General features: G+C 44.1%; 1 protein-coding gene across 1 annotated transcript in view; it reads left to right on the forward strand.

Moving 5' to 3' along the window:
* The first annotated feature begins 3183 nt into the window (after positions 1–3183).
* LOC146863978 (uncharacterized) overlaps positions 3184–21386 on the forward strand; it is a 42307-nt gene continuing 24104 nt past the window's right edge. The window contains exons 1-4 of the mRNA XM_085629963.1: positions 3184–3336; positions 5394–5624; positions 14223–14429; positions 16190–16423. Of these exons, the coding sequence (XP_085486089.1) occupies positions 3238–3336; positions 5394–5624; positions 14223–14429; positions 16190–16423 (771 nt within the window). The 5' untranslated portion in view covers positions 3184–3237. The remainder of the gene's footprint in view (positions 3337–5393; positions 5625–14222; positions 14430–16189; positions 16424–21386) is intronic.

The raw sequence follows: 21386 nt of genomic DNA on the forward strand, positions 1-21386 counted from the left end.
CACTTTAAACATAGGCCCTAATTTACAGGAGACGTGCGCCGCCAGAGCATCACTTTTTATGACGATCCGGTGGTACAGGCCTCTCAATCCTATCTATGAGGCGGCGCAAAGCCATCCTGCATGGCTTTACATGGCCCCATAGATATTGAGTGAGGAAAGGCACTCAACTAGTCCTCAGGTGGTTTTAGGGGACCAGTGTTCCTGGTCCTGGGGGAGTGCCCCTCTGGTTCTTGGGTCAATCAGAGGCAGAGTCCTTAGTCCAGATGAGAGTCAAGCTTCTTCCGTCCAATTGTCCATGGCGAAAGTCTCCAGTCCCAGTGTTCAGCAGAAAAGCACATTCAACTGTGCTCTCCCCCTTGTGAAGGACCTTTTAAGTGGGGGCGGGAGGTTCCAGCAGGGATGCACCTCTAGCCTATTGTGATGTGCCACATCACCTCTCCGCCCCTGTCCCAACCTCCCTGCAGAGCCTTCTGGGATACTTCAAGATGGCATCAGCCAGGAGTCACTTGCCACATGTGCTCTGGGGGGGTCTTAGCTCCACCCCTCACAGACATCACTGCCAGGGCCTACCTCAGCAGCACTTCAAAGGAGTCCTCCTGCTGGTTTGGCTCCAGAGTCTGAGCTCCCTCCCTTTGTCCAGTACGCTTGGGCCGGCCCTCTTCCTGGCATAGGATGACAGCTGGCTGATTGATGTTGACAGTCCTGCCCCCCCTTTCTCTTCTAGAACTGACCTAAGCCAGATTAATTGCTCCCTTTGTGGGGGAGGCCTTTGTTCCTGCTGCTGAAGGGAAAAGTAATTAACCCAGCCTAGCTCAGTGACAACAGGCCTGGGCTCTGATCCTGAGCTGAGCCAGAGAAACATGACATTCCTGGATGATCCATAAGCTGTACCATTATGACTTTGGACTTTACAAGATTGTTCTTTTCAGACAAGTTACAGTGTACATTGGTATGACCCTGGTGTCTGTAGACCCAAGGAGAGAGGAGCTGCATGCTAAAACAGTCTTCCCCCTAGTGTATAATGGTAGGTCTCTACAGACCAGACAGTAAAGCACACTGACTTTCCTTATCTGTGTACATCAACATTATAAGTCATATCCCAGGTCAATGCCCAACCCTGCAGAGTTCCTTCTGCACCAGGCACCCTATACGCAGTATCTGGGCTGCGCAAAACAGCAGTCTCCAACGTGCAGTCCTCAAACGGCAAATGGTCAAAAACAGCTGATCAAAAAGCAAAAAATCCGGGCTGATGGACAGAACCACCTTCTCACCATAAGCTACATCTATTATTTTACTCTGCAGTCAGGACTCCTCGACTTCTTCAAGGTCAAGCTTTTCCCAGTCATCAACATCTTCCCTCCCTTCTTTGACCTTTGGCCTTTCACATAGATGGTCATCTAGGCTTCCAATGTCTCAGTATTATGGGTAATTAATGTAAATTGTGAGTGAAAGGTTTTACTTTAAGTGCAGGTGCAAACATCTAATTGTGGGTGATGCAGACAATTTGCGGGTGATTTAACACTTGTCCAAATATCACCATTTCTGTTGACACTAATGGCCCCTCCCTAGACTCACTTTCATTAAAGAGGCCAAGGACTGATTGAGCACGGTGTGGATCTGATGTTCTCTTGAGAGTCGCTGCTAACAGGCTGGAAGCAGTGGGCTAAGTACATGGGCTTCAATTCTCCAAAATACCAGGGGTAGCAGAAGTTACATCACACACCATTTGACCTTTGCTTTCAGTCACACACACACACACACACACACACACACATGCTTAAACATAAACACATATTTACACACTCTCAGATAAACAGTAAACACACTCACCTACAAGCATGCATACAACATACATTTAAATGCATGTTTTCCTTACCTCAGCTGTCAAATAGGGTCATACTCCAGCTAATTATACTCCATCTTTTATTACATTAATAGTCAATAATATTATTCACTATTTGTGCAATAAACATTTGATGGAAAACCAGGAAGATGGAGCTCCAAACAGCATCCATTAGGGTGAGCTGCTCCTGTGTTCCAGGCACTGATTTTGACACCTCTGAGGCCCAGGGTCGCAAAGGCAGTGCCAGGGATAACAAGGGGCAAGCCAGGGGTTGCACCTGCAAACCATGGCGACCCCTAAATGTCGTCCATGGCTAAGTAAGGGCTTGGTTACATGCCTCTGGAAACCTACAATCAGCAGTTTAGCTTCATGAATTCTAGCAAAACTTTGAACAATGTTATTTCTGCCCCAGTACAGGCCCGATTGTAAAACTTAAAGACTGTTTTTGTAAGGGTTTGGGAACAACACGCTTACCAATTCTTTTCTAAGGATCAGTAAAGCTGTGTGATAGTGTTTGCACACAATCCCTCTAAGTGCCTTGATTTCCAAATAAACACTTTCCACACCCTTCCCTCTTCTGTTCTTCCATTGTCCTTTCAATCCAACTAACAGAATCACATGTCCACCGCTCAAATTAATTTTATAATATCTCTACTAATTTGCCACTAATCCTGTTCCGGAGTAGCGTGCTACTCTCCGAAAAGCGCTTCGACGCCTCCTCAGGGGTAGTAAGCGCTATATAAATGCAGTTAGAATGATAATTTATGCATTGAACTGATTCATAATTGTATGAGTGTCTCCACAGTCATTCACATATAGAGCAGCTCATTCCACCAAGGGCAGCAGACTTTGCTTACAATCTCACTCTGAAAGTAAACACCCCCTCCTCTGGAATGGCTTCCAATGGAAACTATGCTCACAGCACTGTTTTTTTACCATCTTTCTTCTGAATTTATATCAATAAAGCATTTTGAGCCAATATTTTAGTTTGACGACCTTGTGACAGGAGGTGAAGTACCAGTTAACATGTGAACTTGTGGTGTTGAGTAAATCGATAAAGCCAATAGTCACAAGGGACATCCTCGGTGCTCCGTTATCTTCGAGCCCTGTGCCAGGCTGCATTTTTCTTCCTCATTGTATCTTTATCAGGCTGATTCACGTCACTTGTGAAATGTGAAGAACCCGGCTCTTTTGGGAAAGGCGCGTTCTGCCTGCATCTTATCACAGGTGCGTCTTTCCTTAGTTCAGGTATGCGTTGTGGCATCCCTGGTTTATGAGCAGGCATTATTACTTCCTCCTCGTGGACTATAAGAGGGCAGGTCCCGGCTTCCACAGAGCGAGCCTTCACAGCCCTAGACCTTCACACGAGTGCGGTTCATCTGCTCCTGTCCAGAATGGACAATCCGGCCTTAGAACTGCGGGAAAATGGCCTGCAACCCCCCTCGACCGAAGCAGAGCCGGAACGGACACCCCCGTATCGTCCCGAGATGGTGGTAAGTTTGTTTAAGGATGATGTGTTATATGAAAAGGAATTAACATTTGTGTAGGAAATCTGAACCACAACTCTCAGGTCTTATCCACATATTTTCATTGGACAGACTGACCATGCTTCAAAAATATCGTAGTCGAAAATATTGAGCAGGTAAGTGCAAATAGGTAAGTATGGGTTTACTATTCTGAACTCCACCTCTGCCCACCTGCAGATATACATCTCGTCAAGGTACATATAGGCGGAGCTATGTATAGTCAAACCTTGCTTACCTGTAGAAACTTACCTTCACAGTATGTTTATCTTGCATACGAGAGTATGGGACTTCTGTTTTTTCTCATCCTATTGTTAAAGTCCTTTGGTGACATCAATACTCCCCTGTAATGAGAAACGACGTCGCCATTCTACAGTAACAATATATCGTAGCTGATTTGTCACACTGTCCTTACCAGAGACACAACAGACAGTGTGGAAGGCGACTTACCGTGCAAAACATGAACAGCAGGTGTCACTTGAGGACGGGTAAACCTTCTGCTCCCTTTCCTTTTTATTTCATTATAGATTCAGCAATTATCTGATAAGGAGGCATTTATAGCAGTGTTCCTATTTTTATTGCACTTCTGTACTTCGTTTAAGTGAAGCAGTGATATATTCACTAGTTTCCACACACTCTAAATCCTAAGGCAGTTTTGACGTCACAGTTTACCAGTCTTAAACGTGTGCTCATTCATTAAGTACTGATTTAAAACGTATTCAACATATCTGTCAGCTTAATCTATTATTCATCAGATTATCCAAGGATTCAGTTGTTTGTTTAGCAGTGATTGGCGGGTTCTACTGCATGTTATAAAGTTCTTAACAGCACCACCCTCTAATAATTTGTCAGTGCAATTCAGTCCAGAGTTTTATAAACTTTCTAGTGATTTTAATTATCCTGTTGACGTACTGCGAGGGATACAGGAGTCATCTCTTGCCTAGCAGGAAACACTGGACCAGGCGCCATCGCAGTGTTTAAATGCTTGTATATTCGTGGATATAGTTAAAGGGACATTCTCTGTGGCGGACCAGCGTGGTGACACAGTGGAAGCCATATTGTGTGGGTGTCATAGGTTTACTGGGATGGTTCCAGCTTTGGCCACGAGTACTGATATTACTTTAAATAACAGCCTGGCACCAAAACCTGCCAACGCTCCTGTTCCTTCACAAGATAAGAACCAGCAGCACTGGGCAAAGATGCTTCCCCTTTCATTGGACAGGACCGGTCAATACTCCTCATATGGAACAGTGGTCATCAGCGATAGAATGACCCAGTAATTAGTCCCTTCCCAGCCTGCACAGTAGCAAACAAGTGGGACATACCATTGCCAGCAACCAGACCCGGAAACTGAGAAGTGTACATCCTGTCTCGCTCTCCACCACATTCCCAATCAATCACTTAGCACAAAGCCCTTCAGAAGGCTGGCTGCCTGGCCTGAATCTGAGGGCCCACACCCGCTGAACCTGTGTCTGATGGCCCCCTCTCTGCAAGAGCCCCCTTTCTCCATCTGCCGCTGTCCATACATAACTTGAGGACATAGGCTCGCAGTTTGGCAGGACCCTATTCGTTTTTTGTATTCTTCTGAAGGAGTTAAACACGTGTTGTTAAATTTGTTAATAAAGATACAAATTATGTAAGTACCGAGAGATAAGTAATAGTTTGAAATACTTGATTTTAAAAGGTCATGGAAACTGCGAGTTTTCTGATTTAGAGATTTTGATGGAATGTCCTAATGTTTTGTAAACCTTGGTTTCTCGTGGGAGTCATAGTTCATGTTGATCACAAAGGATTTTCTTAATATATTTTCTGTCCCATCTTAAAAAACACTTCCTCTAAACCAATCCAAATGTCCTGTTTGCCCGTATATAACAGAGATCGTCCAATGAACTGAGCTGAGGGAAGTTAGCTTTTTCCTTTGTAGAGTTATGTCCTTCAGTAGCTTCTAAAACCAGAAGCAGGCTCAATGACTTACAGACACTTTGTAATTCTTAAAAAGTTTCTGTTTTGATTCATTCTTCTTGCAGGAAAGAAAGCCGTCCTGGTCCCTGTTGAAGATGTTCCTGGTTTGCCTCTTGGCTTGTCTCATTACAACGGCCATTGGAGTCCTCATCCTGTCGTTGGTCTACGTTGGCCACTATAGCCCCAAGCCGGGCAAAGACAGCGCTGGCAGAGACCCAGCACCCAGCACCAGCGCGCCTACAGGCAACAAGGTTGATGCCCGCTTTGGGTTTCTGAACCATCTGGGCAAATCCAAGGTATGCCATGAATATATGTTTACTCACCGAAGCTGCCATCTACGGATAGTATTTGCCTCAAATAATTCACAAACCACACTGCAGTTGCAAATCTTCTTGTCAAATTTTCAAAGCTTTATTCAACAGCAAGTCATAAAAGCATGTAAACATCCTAACGCATACTTTAAATACTACTAGCTAAAAATCATTTTTATTAAAAACTCATTAAAACATGATGCTGTCGATTACAAGGTTAAAAAATATCAACAACGATAAATTAAAACATTTCAGATACAAACATGATTCTTAAAATTTTCCATTATTCATTAATCGGTGTCAGAGGTTCATTGATAGTTTCTGAAGGCTTTAAAGTGCGAAGGGGTATAATCCAAGCCCACCCTAAAATTTTTGCGACAGCAACTGCCATACAGGGTGTACAGTCTGATTCAAGTATTCTTAAGGCCTCTTTACAGCTACGTGTCCCCAAATTTATGCACACTGGATTTAACCACTTACGACGGGGGCTGGTGTACAGAGGACATACGAAGAGCAGATGACAAATATCCTCAATCAGATCTTTACAGCAGTGACACTTATTGTCCTGGGTAGGTGACCATTTATAGGTGAACGCTTTTACAGGGAGAGTCCCAATTCTAAACTGAAAATACAATTTTCTATCGGAGACCTTTTCTATAATATCCCAGTAAGCTTCACAAGAAGGTATAGGTTTAATATCAAGAAAGCGATCAGTTAACTTAGCATTTGGACCAGAACTGTTGGCAGACATTAAAATCATATCCCAGTACATTTTTTTAATAGTTGACGGGAAGCTTGAGCCATTTGGGACATCCCAAAGGTAGTCTAGTTCCAGCTTTGATAACAGGCTCCTGATTTCCTTGAGCCATAGGATGGAATGGAAACGATCTACCCTGATGATGTCCTTCAGGGCGGTAGCATAATGGGCTAATTCGGGGGTTGACATAATCCGTCTCCAATAAAGTAGAGGACGTAGCCGTGCTATGTCCTCTATTTTTTTCCTGCCCAAGTCATATGCAAGCGGGACAGTTGGTGTACTTTGGGGAACCCCTGCTAAACAGCGTAAGAACTTGTTCTCTGCCAATCTTAATTGTTGCAGGTTAGAGAAACCCCACAATTCCGAGCCATACAAAGAGGCACTTATGACTTTCATGTTGTAGATTTCTAAGGCAGGAATAATAGGCTTGGTTAAGGAAAGTTTATGCTTAGAAACAATTGCACCCGCCAACTGATGGAATTTTAAAGCAGCCATATCAATATGACTTTTCCAGCTTATATTGCTCTGGAGAGATATTCCTAGGTACGTAAATGCCTCAACCTGTTCTAGTGGGATACCGTTAAAATTAATTGCACCTCTGAAAGTTTTCCGTGAGTTCAGGGACATGAATTTAGTTTTGGAAGTATTTATCTCAAGTCCACGTGCTTCGCAGAAATCTCCAAACGCGTTTATTGCCTTCTGCAGCCCACTCGGCGTCCTGGAAACTATCAGCGTGTCGTCTGCAAACATGAGGACTGGCACGCGAGCCCCTGCTAATACCGGAGCGTCCGTGGGGGAACTACTAAGATGGTCTACTATGCCATTGATGAATATTGAAAACAGCGTGGGTGCCAGAACGCACCCCTGTCGGACACCACGCTCGACAGGAAATGAGTCGGTCACCTCACCCTGGGCCCCCCACCTAATTCTTGCGTAGTTGTTCTCGTGCAGGCGGACGAGAAACGTTAACAGTTCCGGCGCCATCCCTGCTTCAGCAAGAACCCTCCAAAGTTTGGAACGAGGGACTAGGTCAAAGGCTGATTTCAGGTCTATAAAGACCGCATAAAGAGTCCCATTAGTCAAAGTCACGTTCCTCCAGTAAAGCGCAAGAAAATAAAAAACCTGGTCAACTGAGCTAGTGCAGGGTCGAAAACCAGCTTGGTACGGGGACAAGGTGTCATTTTCTTCTACCCAAGATTGCAGTTTGTTTAGAACTAAGCGACCTATGAGTTTTTGGGCTGAGTCTATTAGACTGATAGGTCTATAGTTGCTAGGTAGTAATTTGTCACCTTTTTTAAAAACCGGAATTATTTCCGCACCTTTCCATGAGGTGGGAATGGGCGCACCCATAGCCACAGAATTAGCCAACCATTGAAAATACTGACACCAAGATAGTCTGTCACTTAAAAACACGTCAGCTGGTATGCCATCCATACCTGGGGCTCTCCCCCCAGTCACGCAGTCTAGTGCCAAGTTGACATCTTTAATTGTAAATAGCTGCTTTTGGTAAAAGATGGTGGGGGGAAGTGTGTACTCTCCTTCCGATGGACTACAGGCGTATTGTGGTCTAAAAAAATCTACCCATTGGTGTTTGGCAACATTGTTTTGTGGCGGTTGGGCGATCCCTCCTCTATCCCATTTAACTATGGCTCAAAATTGTTTCTGATCTTTAGCTACACAGGCATGTTTCAGATCACGCCACGCCTCGTCCCACTGTTTCTTGGCCACTTTCTGTGTGTGCCTATATGTCTCTCTGGCCTTTCTTACACCTAGAATATTTCTAGATCTAAGTTCGGCACTGAGGTTCTGGCGGGCAGCTTTACAAGCTTTGTTGTACCATCCCGCCTCAGGTGTTTTTATTTTCTTAATCTTGTCTGCTTTTATGGATTTCATAAAGAACCCTTGGAGTTTATTAAAGAAGTGGGTGTGAGCCTCAAGCATAATTTGGGGAAAATTTTGATTGGCAGATTGAACGTTCAGATTTGCCACTTCGTCTATCACCGCTATTTTAAGGTCCTCCAACTTCTCCAGGTTCTCAATAAATCTACCCCATTTAACGTGGCGCATGTTATTCGATGCTACAATATCCAAGGTGGTTATCCCCCCTCCTAAATTAAATTCTCTAAACCCATTAAATGCTTTGAATTCCATGCAGAGTGGGTTGTGATCGCTTTCCACCCTGGATATTATGGTCATATCAATCAGCCTGTGCCATTCTCTAATATCCACCAGGATGTAATCTATTCGACTGGAAAACCTACCATTGTCAAATGTTTTTACACCCTGGCGATCTGACGGGGTATGCCCATTAACAGCTCTGAGCCCTCTCTCTAGGCATAAAGCTTTGAGTTGGATGGCTACTGCTGACCATCTTTTAACTACGGGAAGTTCCAACTGAGGGACGCCCCATTTGCTATCCTCCTCAGCAGCAAGAAACTGACCCTCAGGTCCAAGTGGCTCAAAAGTGGTATTGACATCACCTCCCACAATGATGGACGACTGGGTTGGGAGTGCTATGAGCTGGAGGTCGAGAGCAGTAATTACATCAGATATATGTCCCCCGGCCATCCCTCTAGCATAAAAATTGCTACTCCATGACCAGGTGCCCATGTGATGTTCACAGATAAGATGTCATTTGATAGGGAGCTCTGTTGCTTAATTTTGCAACATAGTGATTGGCGGATCCAGATTATCAAACCCCCTGATGGTCGTTCTTTAGCTTTTTTAATAGCAGGTGATTGAAAGTTAAGGAACCCCAAACGATGTACTGGAACCAATGACCAGGATTCCTGAAAGAGGATGATATCAAACTGGTCAACAAAGCTACACCATTCAGGAGATGTTAACTTATTACTAATTCCAGCAAGGTTCCAAGAAAGAAAAGTCAACCCTGCCTCAGCTGTTGAAAAGCAAGGAGGGTTTTGAATTGTTAAAGAACTTTGGGTCTCACCCTCCATCTCAATCATATGCTCAGTATTGGTGCATGAGCTACCTAGTGGCTCTATTATTAGTGCTTTGGACACTAAACTGGCACATTTATCTAAAGGGCTGGAGCATATCAATTGGACTAAATCAATATTCTCAGGCTGACTCTCTGGGTGATTAGATGCTCCCCTCGTTTCAGGTTGGGGGATAAGAACCACATTCGATAGTGTTAATCTCTGCGCTAGAGGAGCACACAATCTTTCAGGTTTATCTTGGATCTTTTTCTCCAATCTATCACCCCTCTCAAGTCAGTCGCATTCATTCAGGTCAAACAAGACCCCAAACCTATTTTCCAGGCTGATACCCCAATTGCTGTTTGGATCGCTCCTACCCCTGTTAGAGGTGGGATACCACTTAGATCTTAATCTCATCGGTTTCTTTACACAGCCTCCCTTACAATAGAAATATTCCAGAGTTAGTGGAATTATAGCAGTATACCTACTTTGTGGGGGAAATATATTGGCCAAGACGTTGGGGAGTACACCTGCATTTGAGAAGTTAAGAACTATACAGTCGCCCACAAATTTTTTGGGATTATCCCCTAACCATGTTACTCTTCTTGCCATAATAATTTCCCCCGCTAGTTGTTGTTCACCCCAGGGAGACATCTTCATATTTTTTGACAACCAATGCAACGATTTATTAATCAAGGAAGAAGTAGATTCCACATTGCCAGGCAACAAGGTAGGTACGTTAGCTAAAACTAATACAAGTGGGGAAGCCTCGGTGATACATTGAAATGTGTCTCTCTCTTGGAACGGAATAGCAAGTCTTGGTGGTGGAACTTCATTAACTAAATTCTGACCGTCCTTATCAACCATGGATTCGGTAAGGGGAGGATTAGCAATCACTTTTTCTTCTGGCCCTGCCCCACGCCTAGGGTGCTCCACATTTGGTGCAAGTCTACTTGACACCAGGGTTGATATACTACCCACCTCATCCACTGATTTGTTTAGCAGAACACTCAGTCTTGTTACCTCTGCCGTGAGCTGGTCGATTTTAGTCACCAGTGGTTTAATAATGCACTTAATCTTTGCGTCAACCATACTAGCAATTTTTATAAATAGCTCATCCTCGTTCTCTTTATCATTGTGTAACCCCTTTACCTCTTTCTTATCTATGGTTTTAGATGCAGGGGTTGTCTTTTTCCTTCCTGCACATGACCCGCCACTTTTGCCCTGGGCTTTTCTACATGCTCTGACAACTCTAGTCATGGGTAAGGGGACGGGAGACAGGGGTTTCTGTATTTCAATAACTGGAACTACTTCATCTTCAATATTAGTTTGTAAATTAATAGCGGAAGATGCACTTAGTTCGAAAATGTCACTAGCTAGAACCTCTACATCGTCAACAACGCTACCAGTGACCTGTAATGGGGATTCCAGAGATGGATCTGACATAGAACCCATCGTGGGGGGAGTAGGAGAACAACTTAATCCTAGTGATGCCCTTCTATCACTGTTAATTTTATTTACAACCTGCACAAGATAGTTGTCCATGGTATTAGGCACAGAGGGAACCCTTTGCTTGGACATATCTCACGAAATCGAGTAGCTAAGACCACACTATACTCGACACCGTTTGTGCCAACCCGTCAGTACCAATTAAAGTTTGAGCGGATACAATAGCTCACTTATGTGTGGCGATAATGCAACGCTATGTAAAACAGGTAAATAGAACTTGTGACCCAACAGTACCTTTGTGTCCGTGACCTTATCAATAACGGGTCAGGCCGTAAATTTAAGGGGGGTAGCCCGTCCCGTCCTCATACGTCCTTGGACGGCCTCAGACGGCCCGCCCTTTGCCCGGGCTTCGCCCGGCGCTGCCCGCACGCAGTCCCGCGACGCGGGAGTTGTGCTCAAATTTCAAGCGCATCTGGGCGCGAGCGTAGCGTCACCTGTGTCCGCCCCCGGAGCAAGGGAGCCTGGGTAATGAGGTTTCCTCCGCACGGCGGCCGCGTCGTGTCAGCAAGCGGCGGCGGGAGGAAAAGTAGCCAAGGCGTCCACACAAAGGAGCAGGTGAGTTCAATAAGTCCCCCAAGATGACCACAGTGTCAGGTCAGCGCCCGCTCCACCGAAGTTGTGCTCAAATTTCAAGCGCCTCTGGGTGCGAGCGTAGCGTCACCCGGAGTCCGAAGATGTCACCACCGGAGCAGGTCACGGCCGTGGGAAGCAGCAGAGAGCCTCCTCAGTCGGCAGAGAGGAAGGCCGAGGCCCGGAGACATGGGCCGGGCTTCCGCACCGGTTGGCCGCTCTCCGCCAAAGAGTCAAGCTGAAGGGCAGCGGAGCTAACAATCTGCGCCTCGCCTCATGGGGATCACAGGAGCAGCATGTATCCGCCGATCAGGTAGGGATTCCTGCAGGATAATGCCGGATTGTCGAGCTTGGCCGGCAGAGCCCACTCATATCGTCTCCTAAACATCACAGGAGGCTTCAGACAGATAGATTTTCAGCCACAATCCCTACTTCAGGAATCTCAACAATTGAATCTGCTGAAATGCTTGAAGCTCTGGTGGGTAAGAGCATGCTCTGTGGAAGTCCTTTAGGGCAGACCCATCACCATCAGTTCTAGAGGCTGCAATTTCCTCTGATTTTGCATCAGCTTGAGGTTATTGGTGGGTGTGGGATGAAGGGCAAAGGTGTGAGTGTTTGTCAGCATGTCCATAATGCACTGTAAACATTGCCTTTTTCCAATGTTTGCCATGTTTTATTCTCATAACAGTGTCACAAAAAGGGGGCATACTGTGGTAGTACTCCTGATTATCAGGAGTAAGACAGGCGTAACCAGCAGGCCTCCTGGCTTACTATTGTCAATCCAGAGTAAGGCAGGAGTACTACAAACATTCACACTCACTCATTGCAAATAGGACGCATTATCCTTACTTTTGAAGGTCCAGTGGTCCAGCATTATTGGTGACACTTGGACAGTGCACCTACTCTATCCTCTTTACTACCTGTTTAAGTGGAAGTTATTTAGGAAAGTTGATTTATCAGATCTGTGTTACTTTAGCAAAAAAAAATTTGTGAAAATAGTTCAACTGAAATGGCTGAAGTGAGAGTGAAGCATGGGAGGAACCCACGTACACTTTTATTCTCTCCCATACCTGTGTCTGAACAAGGACAGTGAAGGGACCTAAAGGACATTGTGCAGTACAATGCACTGTTCTGTTCTCATATTTAGTTACTTCTAAATTCTTTAAGATGCTGCCGACTTTTTTTCTTAGCAAAGTCATTTTTTTCCGGTGATAGCTCAGAATCTTATTATAAGAACCCATCCCGTAGAAGTGCAGCCAACTGCTGTTTGAAATACCTTGCCCAGGCCAGGAAAATGCGCTCCCTCCGTTTTTTGCAGTTTTTATGTAGCAAGAACTCGGCCCAAGGGCGCTGTGGCGCTTTACATAAACCCCAGATTACATCACACAAGAGCAGATTCTTTTTTTAGGATCGGGGAGATTAAGTGGTGTTCCGAGAATCACAGGATGCTGAGCTGACGCCTGTACTTGAACTTGGTTCCCCAGCTCAACAGTTGGCAGATCTGGCCGTTATGCCACATCTCATCTGGTGCCCCTAGTCCTAGCTTCGCTGCCCTAGGCCATCCAAGTACCCCTTCTTCTCAGGTGTCACTTGTCCTAATAAAAACTATGGTGCGATGCCTATGGCTTAGTCCTGTAGCATCAGATCCAGAAGGATCGCGGGGCACTGTAGGACCAAAACTGACCCCATTCCATGAGATAGGTTTTGCAGGACTGCGGATAAGCGCTCCAAGCGAGGGAAATTTTAATAAAATTGCAGGTTTACCTAGATTGATGGATAGGAACCCACCCTTAAAATGCTCTGCTCTCAAACGCATAGTTCAGTTGTGATCATCTGCTTCTCAGCTTGACTCCAGTGTCTGTCAGAGTTGTAGTCCTGCACATGCGGCTCATGTTGGGTCCAATGCCCTGCGACTTAGGCAGCCAGGAAGACATACTGTGCTGATGCTGAGCAGCAATCAGAAACTTGTGTCACAGAAGATGTGGTGAGAGCCGTCCCCTCATTGAGTAGCGTTGATGCAGATATGTTTTTTTCTACGTGAGGTAGAAGGGGGGAGTATAGAGTTCGCCTTATGGTGATTTCTCAACAGGGCGACCAGTTTCGCCGCTGTTCGTGGCATCTGCACTTCTGAAGGTGACTGCGGTGGCCAACCCGGCCTGAACCTCAGAACCGAGATCTCAGGAAAATCTCTACACAATGGATGGTTTTTAATCTGTCTGAGACCTAATAGAACTCTGCACTTCAATGGAAACAATATCTCCCTCCACACATGGTGGGCATGGGTATGTTTCATAGAAAGTGCAGACAATAACACTCAAAACCAGCACTTCTCCACAAAACCTTTGAAAGCCCTATGGAGTAATCTAGAGGCGTATTTAGAAAAGTTAACCCCCTTCCTAAACATACGATCAACTAACCATACACTATTCCTTCCTCCGCACCATCAAGGACATGATTACTCAACCCCTACTTAGAATAGCACTCACTGTCTGGATCAGTACCCTAGCCTTCCTTCCTTCCCTCCTACTCCTCACCTGCCTCCCCTTCTTTTTGCCCCTCACTCAGGTCTCAATCACTCCATACTACCACGAATGACAATGAATGTGATATATGTCAATCTTCTACCCGTTTAACTAATACTAACCGTGTACATGTCTTCCTTCCATGTCGCACAAGGTACTTGCTATCCTTGTTACTCTGATGGAAATTCTTTCATAAAACTCAATGAAATTATTTGAAATAAAAAATAACCCTGCACGTGACAGTCTTTATAGGACTTCTCATCAACATCACATGTCTCTTCTCTAGGTGTACGAGTTTCAGGGAGGAGCGATTCAGTGGGCGCGGTTCCGGAAAGACCCCGGTAATTATGACAGTGACGAAGAAGTCAAGTTTGGGGCAAGCCTCAACTCTGAGCAGTCCAGGATGACAGCAGGAACTCTGAGGATCAAAAGCAAAGGCCTGCGGGCACCACACTGGCATTTTAATGCCAATGAACATGGCTTCTTGTTGCAGGTAGAGATCACCTGCCTTCTTTACCCTTTTACTGCACCTGTTGTATTTTCAGCCTGATGACACATTGTTGTATATTAGAAAGAGCACCGGATGATTCCTGAGAGTTCCACTTGGGTTTAAGTTCGGTATCATTTTCACTAATCAATGACCATCAATCTTGAAGATTTGTAACCATGCCTCTGCTCGTCAGAATATTCGAACAATGTTGTCCAACAGAAACATTGTGCTATAAAACTCATGCACATAAACATCCCTCCATTGAGCGTAAATGTTCTGTTATTAACTCCAAAGGGGTGATATTTTTGTAAACAATATTTAAGAATTGATATTTCTGCCAGACTGTATTTTGGTTATGATAGTCTGTTACCATGACAAATTAATTCAAATGAGGTGCTGCACACTTAACCAGGCACACTTGTAAAACAAATATTTACCACCTATGGGGACGTAAACGTCCAGAAACCTTACACACTTGCCTGGGGTGACCAATGTTATTCCCAACACAACTCCAGGCTACAACCAACCATCATGGAAAGTCATGTTGTTATTCCTGCCTTTGCTGAGACTATCGGTCACTATTGTAGCACTAGACAGGTTGATCTGACTGACCTAGCCTGACATTTATAAGGTCAGAATGCATTTTATACCCATCTATTTCTATTATTGGGATTGGAATGGAGTGCTGGGTTTATCATAGATATACCCTATGGTCAGATCCATTATTTTAATATAGTGCGAACTTGATCCAAAACGGGTTTCAGAGCGCTTTACTTAGCATCAGTTACATTACATGAGTTCACATTCATTTGTTGGGCTCGGGGAGATTAAGCGATTTGCCCATAATCACAGGATGTTCAGGGTCATTGCCGAGACTCGAACCCAGTTCCCAGATTCGAGGTCGACCGCGCTAGCTGTTAGGCCAGCCTAATGGCTAATGGCCTAAAGGCTAGGGCGGTCGACCTCGAATCTGGAAACTGAATGTGTACTCATGTAATGCAACTGGTGCCATGGAAAGCGCTCTCCCCTAGTTCAGAGTGAAATCTAGTTATGCTCAATTTGATGTCTGAGGTCCTACTTATGAGTTGGGGATACTGAGATTAAGTGATCTCAGGAGGTTTTATAAGGAGATTAAGTGATTTGCCAAGAATCATAGGATGTTAATCCAATGCTTGTATTTTAACCTGGTTCCCCAGTTCCAAAGTCGACAGTTGTTACTGCACAGCATATTTGCATGCAAATTCAGCATCACTATGCAGTACAATCACCCCAGTACCGTGCACTGATGAGTAAAATCCCATGGAATGGGGAACTACCTGGGTAGCAATTTTTCTGACCGAAACAGCAGAAGGAATTCGCCAATTTCCCAACATACATTCCCACACGGCGAAGTGATTTTGTAAGTTGCCAGATATGCTAAGGCCAAAGTCTCAAGCGATTTTTCAGGCAGTTTTTTCCATCAGGATAAATTGTGTTTGGTTCTCCCACACTCGGTAAAACCGGGGGAGTAAAAACCAAACAATTTAGAATCAGGTGGTTTAAAATTAACGCATAAAATCATCATGCGTTAATTTCGTTCCACGTAGGTTATAATAAGAGCCTTAGAAGTATAAATAAGTAATTTTTATGGAAAAGAGGACTAATGTATTTCTGATACGTCTTAAATGTAAAAAAGTAAAACAAAATCACAAATGCATATTCATGTGAAAATGCCATTGTGCTAATCCCCTCAAGTTAAGAAAGCGCACTTCTTTATTTTGTAGGGTACTGCATGGATTGGCGTTGTTGACGAAGGGGGCGAGACAGTGACGACATACAACGTCACAGCTGGACAGGTCATCTTCTTTCCGAGAAACACTCTGCACTGGGTGAAGAACGTGGGGGACGACGACTGCTTCTTCTTCCTCTTCTTCACCACCCATGACGAGCTTCAAACTCTGGATGTCGACGACGCTTTCTTCTCCACCCCAGAAGACATAGCGGCAAGAGCGCTGAAGGTTTGTCCTGTCTGTTGAGTCAAAGGCTCCTCGCTGTCCTACTCTTGGGTTCAAAGAGAAAATGTGGACTAAGGATTGCAAAAAACACACTTTAATTACTGCCTGAAATGTCGAGATTACAGTAATCCTTGACTAATTCTTTGACAATATTTTAGGCATAATTATCAGCACTTTCTTTAAAGTCAGGAGCTGAAGGGGCTTTAAAACCTCAAGTTAGACACAACAAAATATAGACAAAAGTCCAGGCCAACCATATCTTAGGATAATACAGACAGAGGTGAGTCTTTGACTAGCCGAAGCGACAACGGCTCTCCAGTGCAAGCCGGCCATCCATGGGTGCAACGGGTGGGCGCATCCCAAATATTTGGAATGGCACAAGGAAAGGCCAGGATGGTCATGAATGGGTGGGAGACTCTGAGGACCAAAAGACTTGACCAGTCCGGAGAATTTCAATGGATATTTCCAAGCGGTTTGGCCTCTGAACCTGTTTGCATGTATGTGAGCCCAGTGTTTCTTCAAAATCCGGCATGTCCTGTCTCTGCAGCGCCAAGAAACCTATGGGTGCGTGTGCCTACGAAAACCTCTAACATAGTCTATCAGAACACATCAAAACATAAGAACTGGATAGATCCAATCATGTTTCTCTGATATACTAGTTTCATAGACTCAGATTGAAATTGGCCTTTTACATAATAGGATGTTTACAAATTCAGGACATCATGCTTGTCAATCAACTAGCATCCACTTAGTAGGTATATGCATATCAAGGCACTTTGTGACAAACGAGTCCTCAACCCCAGTGGCTTTTTAAAGTGCCCAAACATTGTGTGGTTTGGGTTCGTGTTGAAACTGTTGAATTGAGGGCTTTGGAAAGTGACGTGCACTGAGCAGGAAGCAGTCTCAGCCACTTTGCCACACTGCAGATGTGAAAGTTGTGAAAAATGTAATGATGGATGATGAAGTGGCTGGGCTTTTACTAATACCAAGAGGTGCAGATTAACAGATATTCTTGATCAGCTTGTTACAGGGACAGCTTTCTTCAGCCCCGGTGCCCTGATCTTACCATTGGTTGACTACTTTGTGTCGACTCGACTTTAGCACATTTCTGCAGTTCCACAACCTGTGAATACACACGGAGGGGTCCATTTACTAAGATGTAATGCTGTGTTTGCGTCAAAAAGAGACGGATAACCACCCTAAATCTTTTTTCACCTATTTACTTTCCATTGTAAAACCTGTTATACGCTGGAAAATTACTTGAAAGTAACACATTACTTAGCGCCAAGGGTGCGTACCATGGGTGGCGCATGGGCGTTACCATGAAACCACCCAAGGTTTCTGAAGTGAAGCCCTATTTACTTAAAAAAGAAGACCAGGTTTAGCGTCAGAAAACAGTGCTGATTTCAGATAGGGGCTTTGAAAGTGAAATGCTTTTATTTCTCCTTTCTTTTCTGACTTTGCATTTGTGCTGCACTGTACAGCACGCACACAAAGTGGGACAAGTTTCAAAGTTAGTCTAATTATGGTATTTTGTACAGGAAGGTTATCTTTCCAGTACAAAACCTATGCTAGACTCACAGGAACACCCTTGCAGCAAGGAGGCCAGCGCCTGTGTTGGGCTGGTATAAATATCTAACCCCCAGTTCCCCAGGTGCCAGAAAGGCTTGGGAAAGCACAGAGTGGGGGTGGCGGGACTCCCACGGTGTCCCGTAGAGCGCAGGCGCTAGCCGAATGCAGCACTAAGGAGCTGCCCTCTTAGGGGGGCGCTCTGCATCGCCGCGGGCAGCTGCATGGCTGCACATTTCTGTGTCTGCGTTACGGAGAGGGAAGGAGAGTGCTGTACTTTAGTATATATGGCGCTCTACTGCTCTCTCCTTCTCACGCAGCGCAGCAGCTGCGCTGTGTGAGAAAGTGGCACATTTGGCCCTGAGTGTTGTTCTTCTCAGCACTTCATTGACGTCTATTGGGAGATCACCACCAGCCCAGCTGAGGCCCATCGGTTATAGGAGGAGTCTCTTGTCCCGGACACCGCTCACTCGAATATAATTACTGTCTGTTGTAGAGGCTCGTTTGCCAAACCTCTTTTGGTAACTTGTTAGCTGGTGCCTTCTCCCTCTATAGACCCAGGTAGGTAGTGTTGGCTTGGTGGCAAGAGGTGGGGTTGGGTGAGGGCCATAGTGTGGGTTTACGCACTCACTCCTGTGACTTCCTGTTCCATAAGTCAGAGGATTCTCTGCATTCAAGCACACTCTAGGTAAATCATTAACCCAAGAATCCACAGGTCTACTGACTGCTCTCCGTGTGACGTCACGGATATGGTCCAGACTTGGGGAATTCTTTTCCATCAGTATTGATCTCTGCTGACATGAATAGGACCTAGTCCTAGCCAAAGGTTTTTAGGAAGGTTTCCTCTGGCGAGGGGTTTGTGACTCACGTTTCAACACCTCACGGTGTAAACCCTGGATATGAGTTGGTGCAGATTGGAGCTTCCGAATCCCCTCTACTTCCACGGACGGAGTGATCTCACAGTCACACACGCACACACACATCACACGCTGGTGGGGCCCATTACACCAACATTCATCCTACCACTCTATCCGTGCTCTGTATAAGGAGAAACACTTTCAATACTACCTATCCAATCTGCATGTACTTTGAGGTCAATGGCATCTACTTAGTTGCTTTTAAATCTAGCGAAAACATATCAAAGAATACACGAATAAATTCAATAAACATGACCAGAAATAATCACCCGACACAGAGATTCAAACAGAATTATTTGTTTATCTAAAATTGTAAGAAAAGCCAATTAAATGCAAATTCATTTCTCTCATATTTACCTATTCTGTCTAAATGTCAGATCCTAAGTCAGAACCGGTCCTTAGTAGAAGAAACAGAGTTTCCTGCCGTCATGTAGAGTCACCGTCCTCTCCGTCAGCATAGGGACCTCGAATCATCAGTTCGGGAAGAAGTGGCGCTAAACCTCTCTAGCCTACTAATATTTATACTAAAATTTACATTCTGTAAAGTAACAATTCATTGTTCTGATCGGATGAATGGCGGAAATAATGTCATCTTGGTACATTTGCGCTACAGTGTGAGATTTTCCCACACTTAGATTGTCCCAAATAATGAATAGGAAATAAAGATGTCCATAACTAATTCGATACTTTTACGGATGTCTTTTCCAGATAAAATGTATCCCAGTCGTGGGATCATTAGTTCATAAGTTCAGCATTCATTTTAGAAACAAATTTTCATGTTCAAGGGCTCTTGGCACTCATCCTGGATTTGTCGTCATGATCATGGCTTTTCAGTTTTGTCGAGTGGGCAAGGTCACAGGCAGCGCGAAGCTTCCTTGCAAAATTTTCCATCAACTCAAATGCAGGCTGCGGGTGGTAGCCATTTTCTGGTAGGCCACATTAGTCAACTTAAGTGAAAATAGACATAAAACAGAATTACTGCCCGGAAATGATTATACAGTGCTATTCCCCTGCTAATACCCTTATGTGTGTGTATTTATCTAGCCATTTGCGACATCAGAAGCCATTAATGCATATTAATTATAAGCTCAAAACACAATAACATTACTTAAGCAACAAGTATTTCTGTCAGTTTGCTCACCAACTTAGTTCACTTATAATTTTTAGCCATGCAATAGCATTCCCACGTGTAATTCTCTTGTTAATAAGGTTGGTTAGACAATACTCGACAAACTTTTAATAATTAATAATTAATCAGTAGTACTTTTAATTATAACATGCGAAAATGAAACAGGTATTCGGGTTTGAAGTAAAAACCCTGCTCCATCAATCCCCCCTTTGGTGATATCTTATCACCACAAAATCAAAACCCCAAAATCAATTTAATTTCCCTTTTTGGAAGAAATTCAAAATATTTCCTTGTTCGTTTTTTTTCAAACCCTTGTTTCCAATTCATCTTCTTTCTTGGTCTCTATGTATATGCTTTCTCTTAGCTCTTCTAATTCTATTTCTTGTGGATCTCTTTCTGGTTTCTTTTGTCTCCTTTTAACATTTTCTTTTGTGATTTTCTTTTATTTCTTCTATACCTACAACACATACACCCTAATCTAAGGATCAATAATGCAACAATTACACATGTTAATGGAAATAATATCTTACCAAAAATGGTACTACCTATTTTAGCTACAAAGTGTTTGATAGCAATCATCTTATTAGCCATTTTAGTCCAGATACTTTCAGCTTCCAGTGGTACTAATTCTTCATGCAAATCAGTAATATTTTTGATATAAACTTTTAGATCTTTGCTTTCGTCAGGAATGTAAGTGCAACAATGTTGAACTTTCAGCATTCCACAGACTCCACCCTCTTTTGCCAAAAGAATATCAAGGGCAAGTCGATTTTGCATCGCCATAGCACGCAATGCAACCATTTCTGTATTAACCAAAAGAAAACCTCCAGCGGTGCTTGTTGACAAGCGATCCACCACTGTTGATAGCTTCCGAATGCCAAAAGCATTCAAAGAAATTCCCACTGCTGGTATCAAAGCTCCAAAAATATCTCCTACAATTTCTGTCCATGTTTCTCTTCTATAGCGTGTTAATGTGTTAGAATGTTCAGCATCATCTACTCTATCCATGTGAAAAATCTTTGGAAAGACCAGACCAATATAACATGTGCCAAACCAATGGTCAGGCAAACGGTAATAAGCCTTGTTCCCACAAATATAATACACTCCCGGGAAAACTGGATCTTCTCCTCCTCTAAATCCCCATCCGGTTGCAATGAAGTATGTATCATGGCACTCACTAGTCCCTATGAAATAATAATCATACTGGGATCTCTTCCTAGTAATGCACAGTTTACCTTTCTGTGGGGCATCTATAGCCATAGTTGGACTGGCTCCATTTTTCAACTCCTTTTCTTTCTCAATATCCCACATCGTATCACTCATTTTATGCCCTTCTGCTTTCCTGTGCATG

Source organism: Triturus cristatus, chromosome 2_1 (genome assembly GCF_964204655.1).
Source record: "Triturus cristatus chromosome 2_1, aTriCri1.1, whole genome shotgun sequence".
Lineage (NCBI taxonomy): Eukaryota > Metazoa > Chordata > Amphibia > Caudata > Salamandridae > Triturus > Triturus cristatus.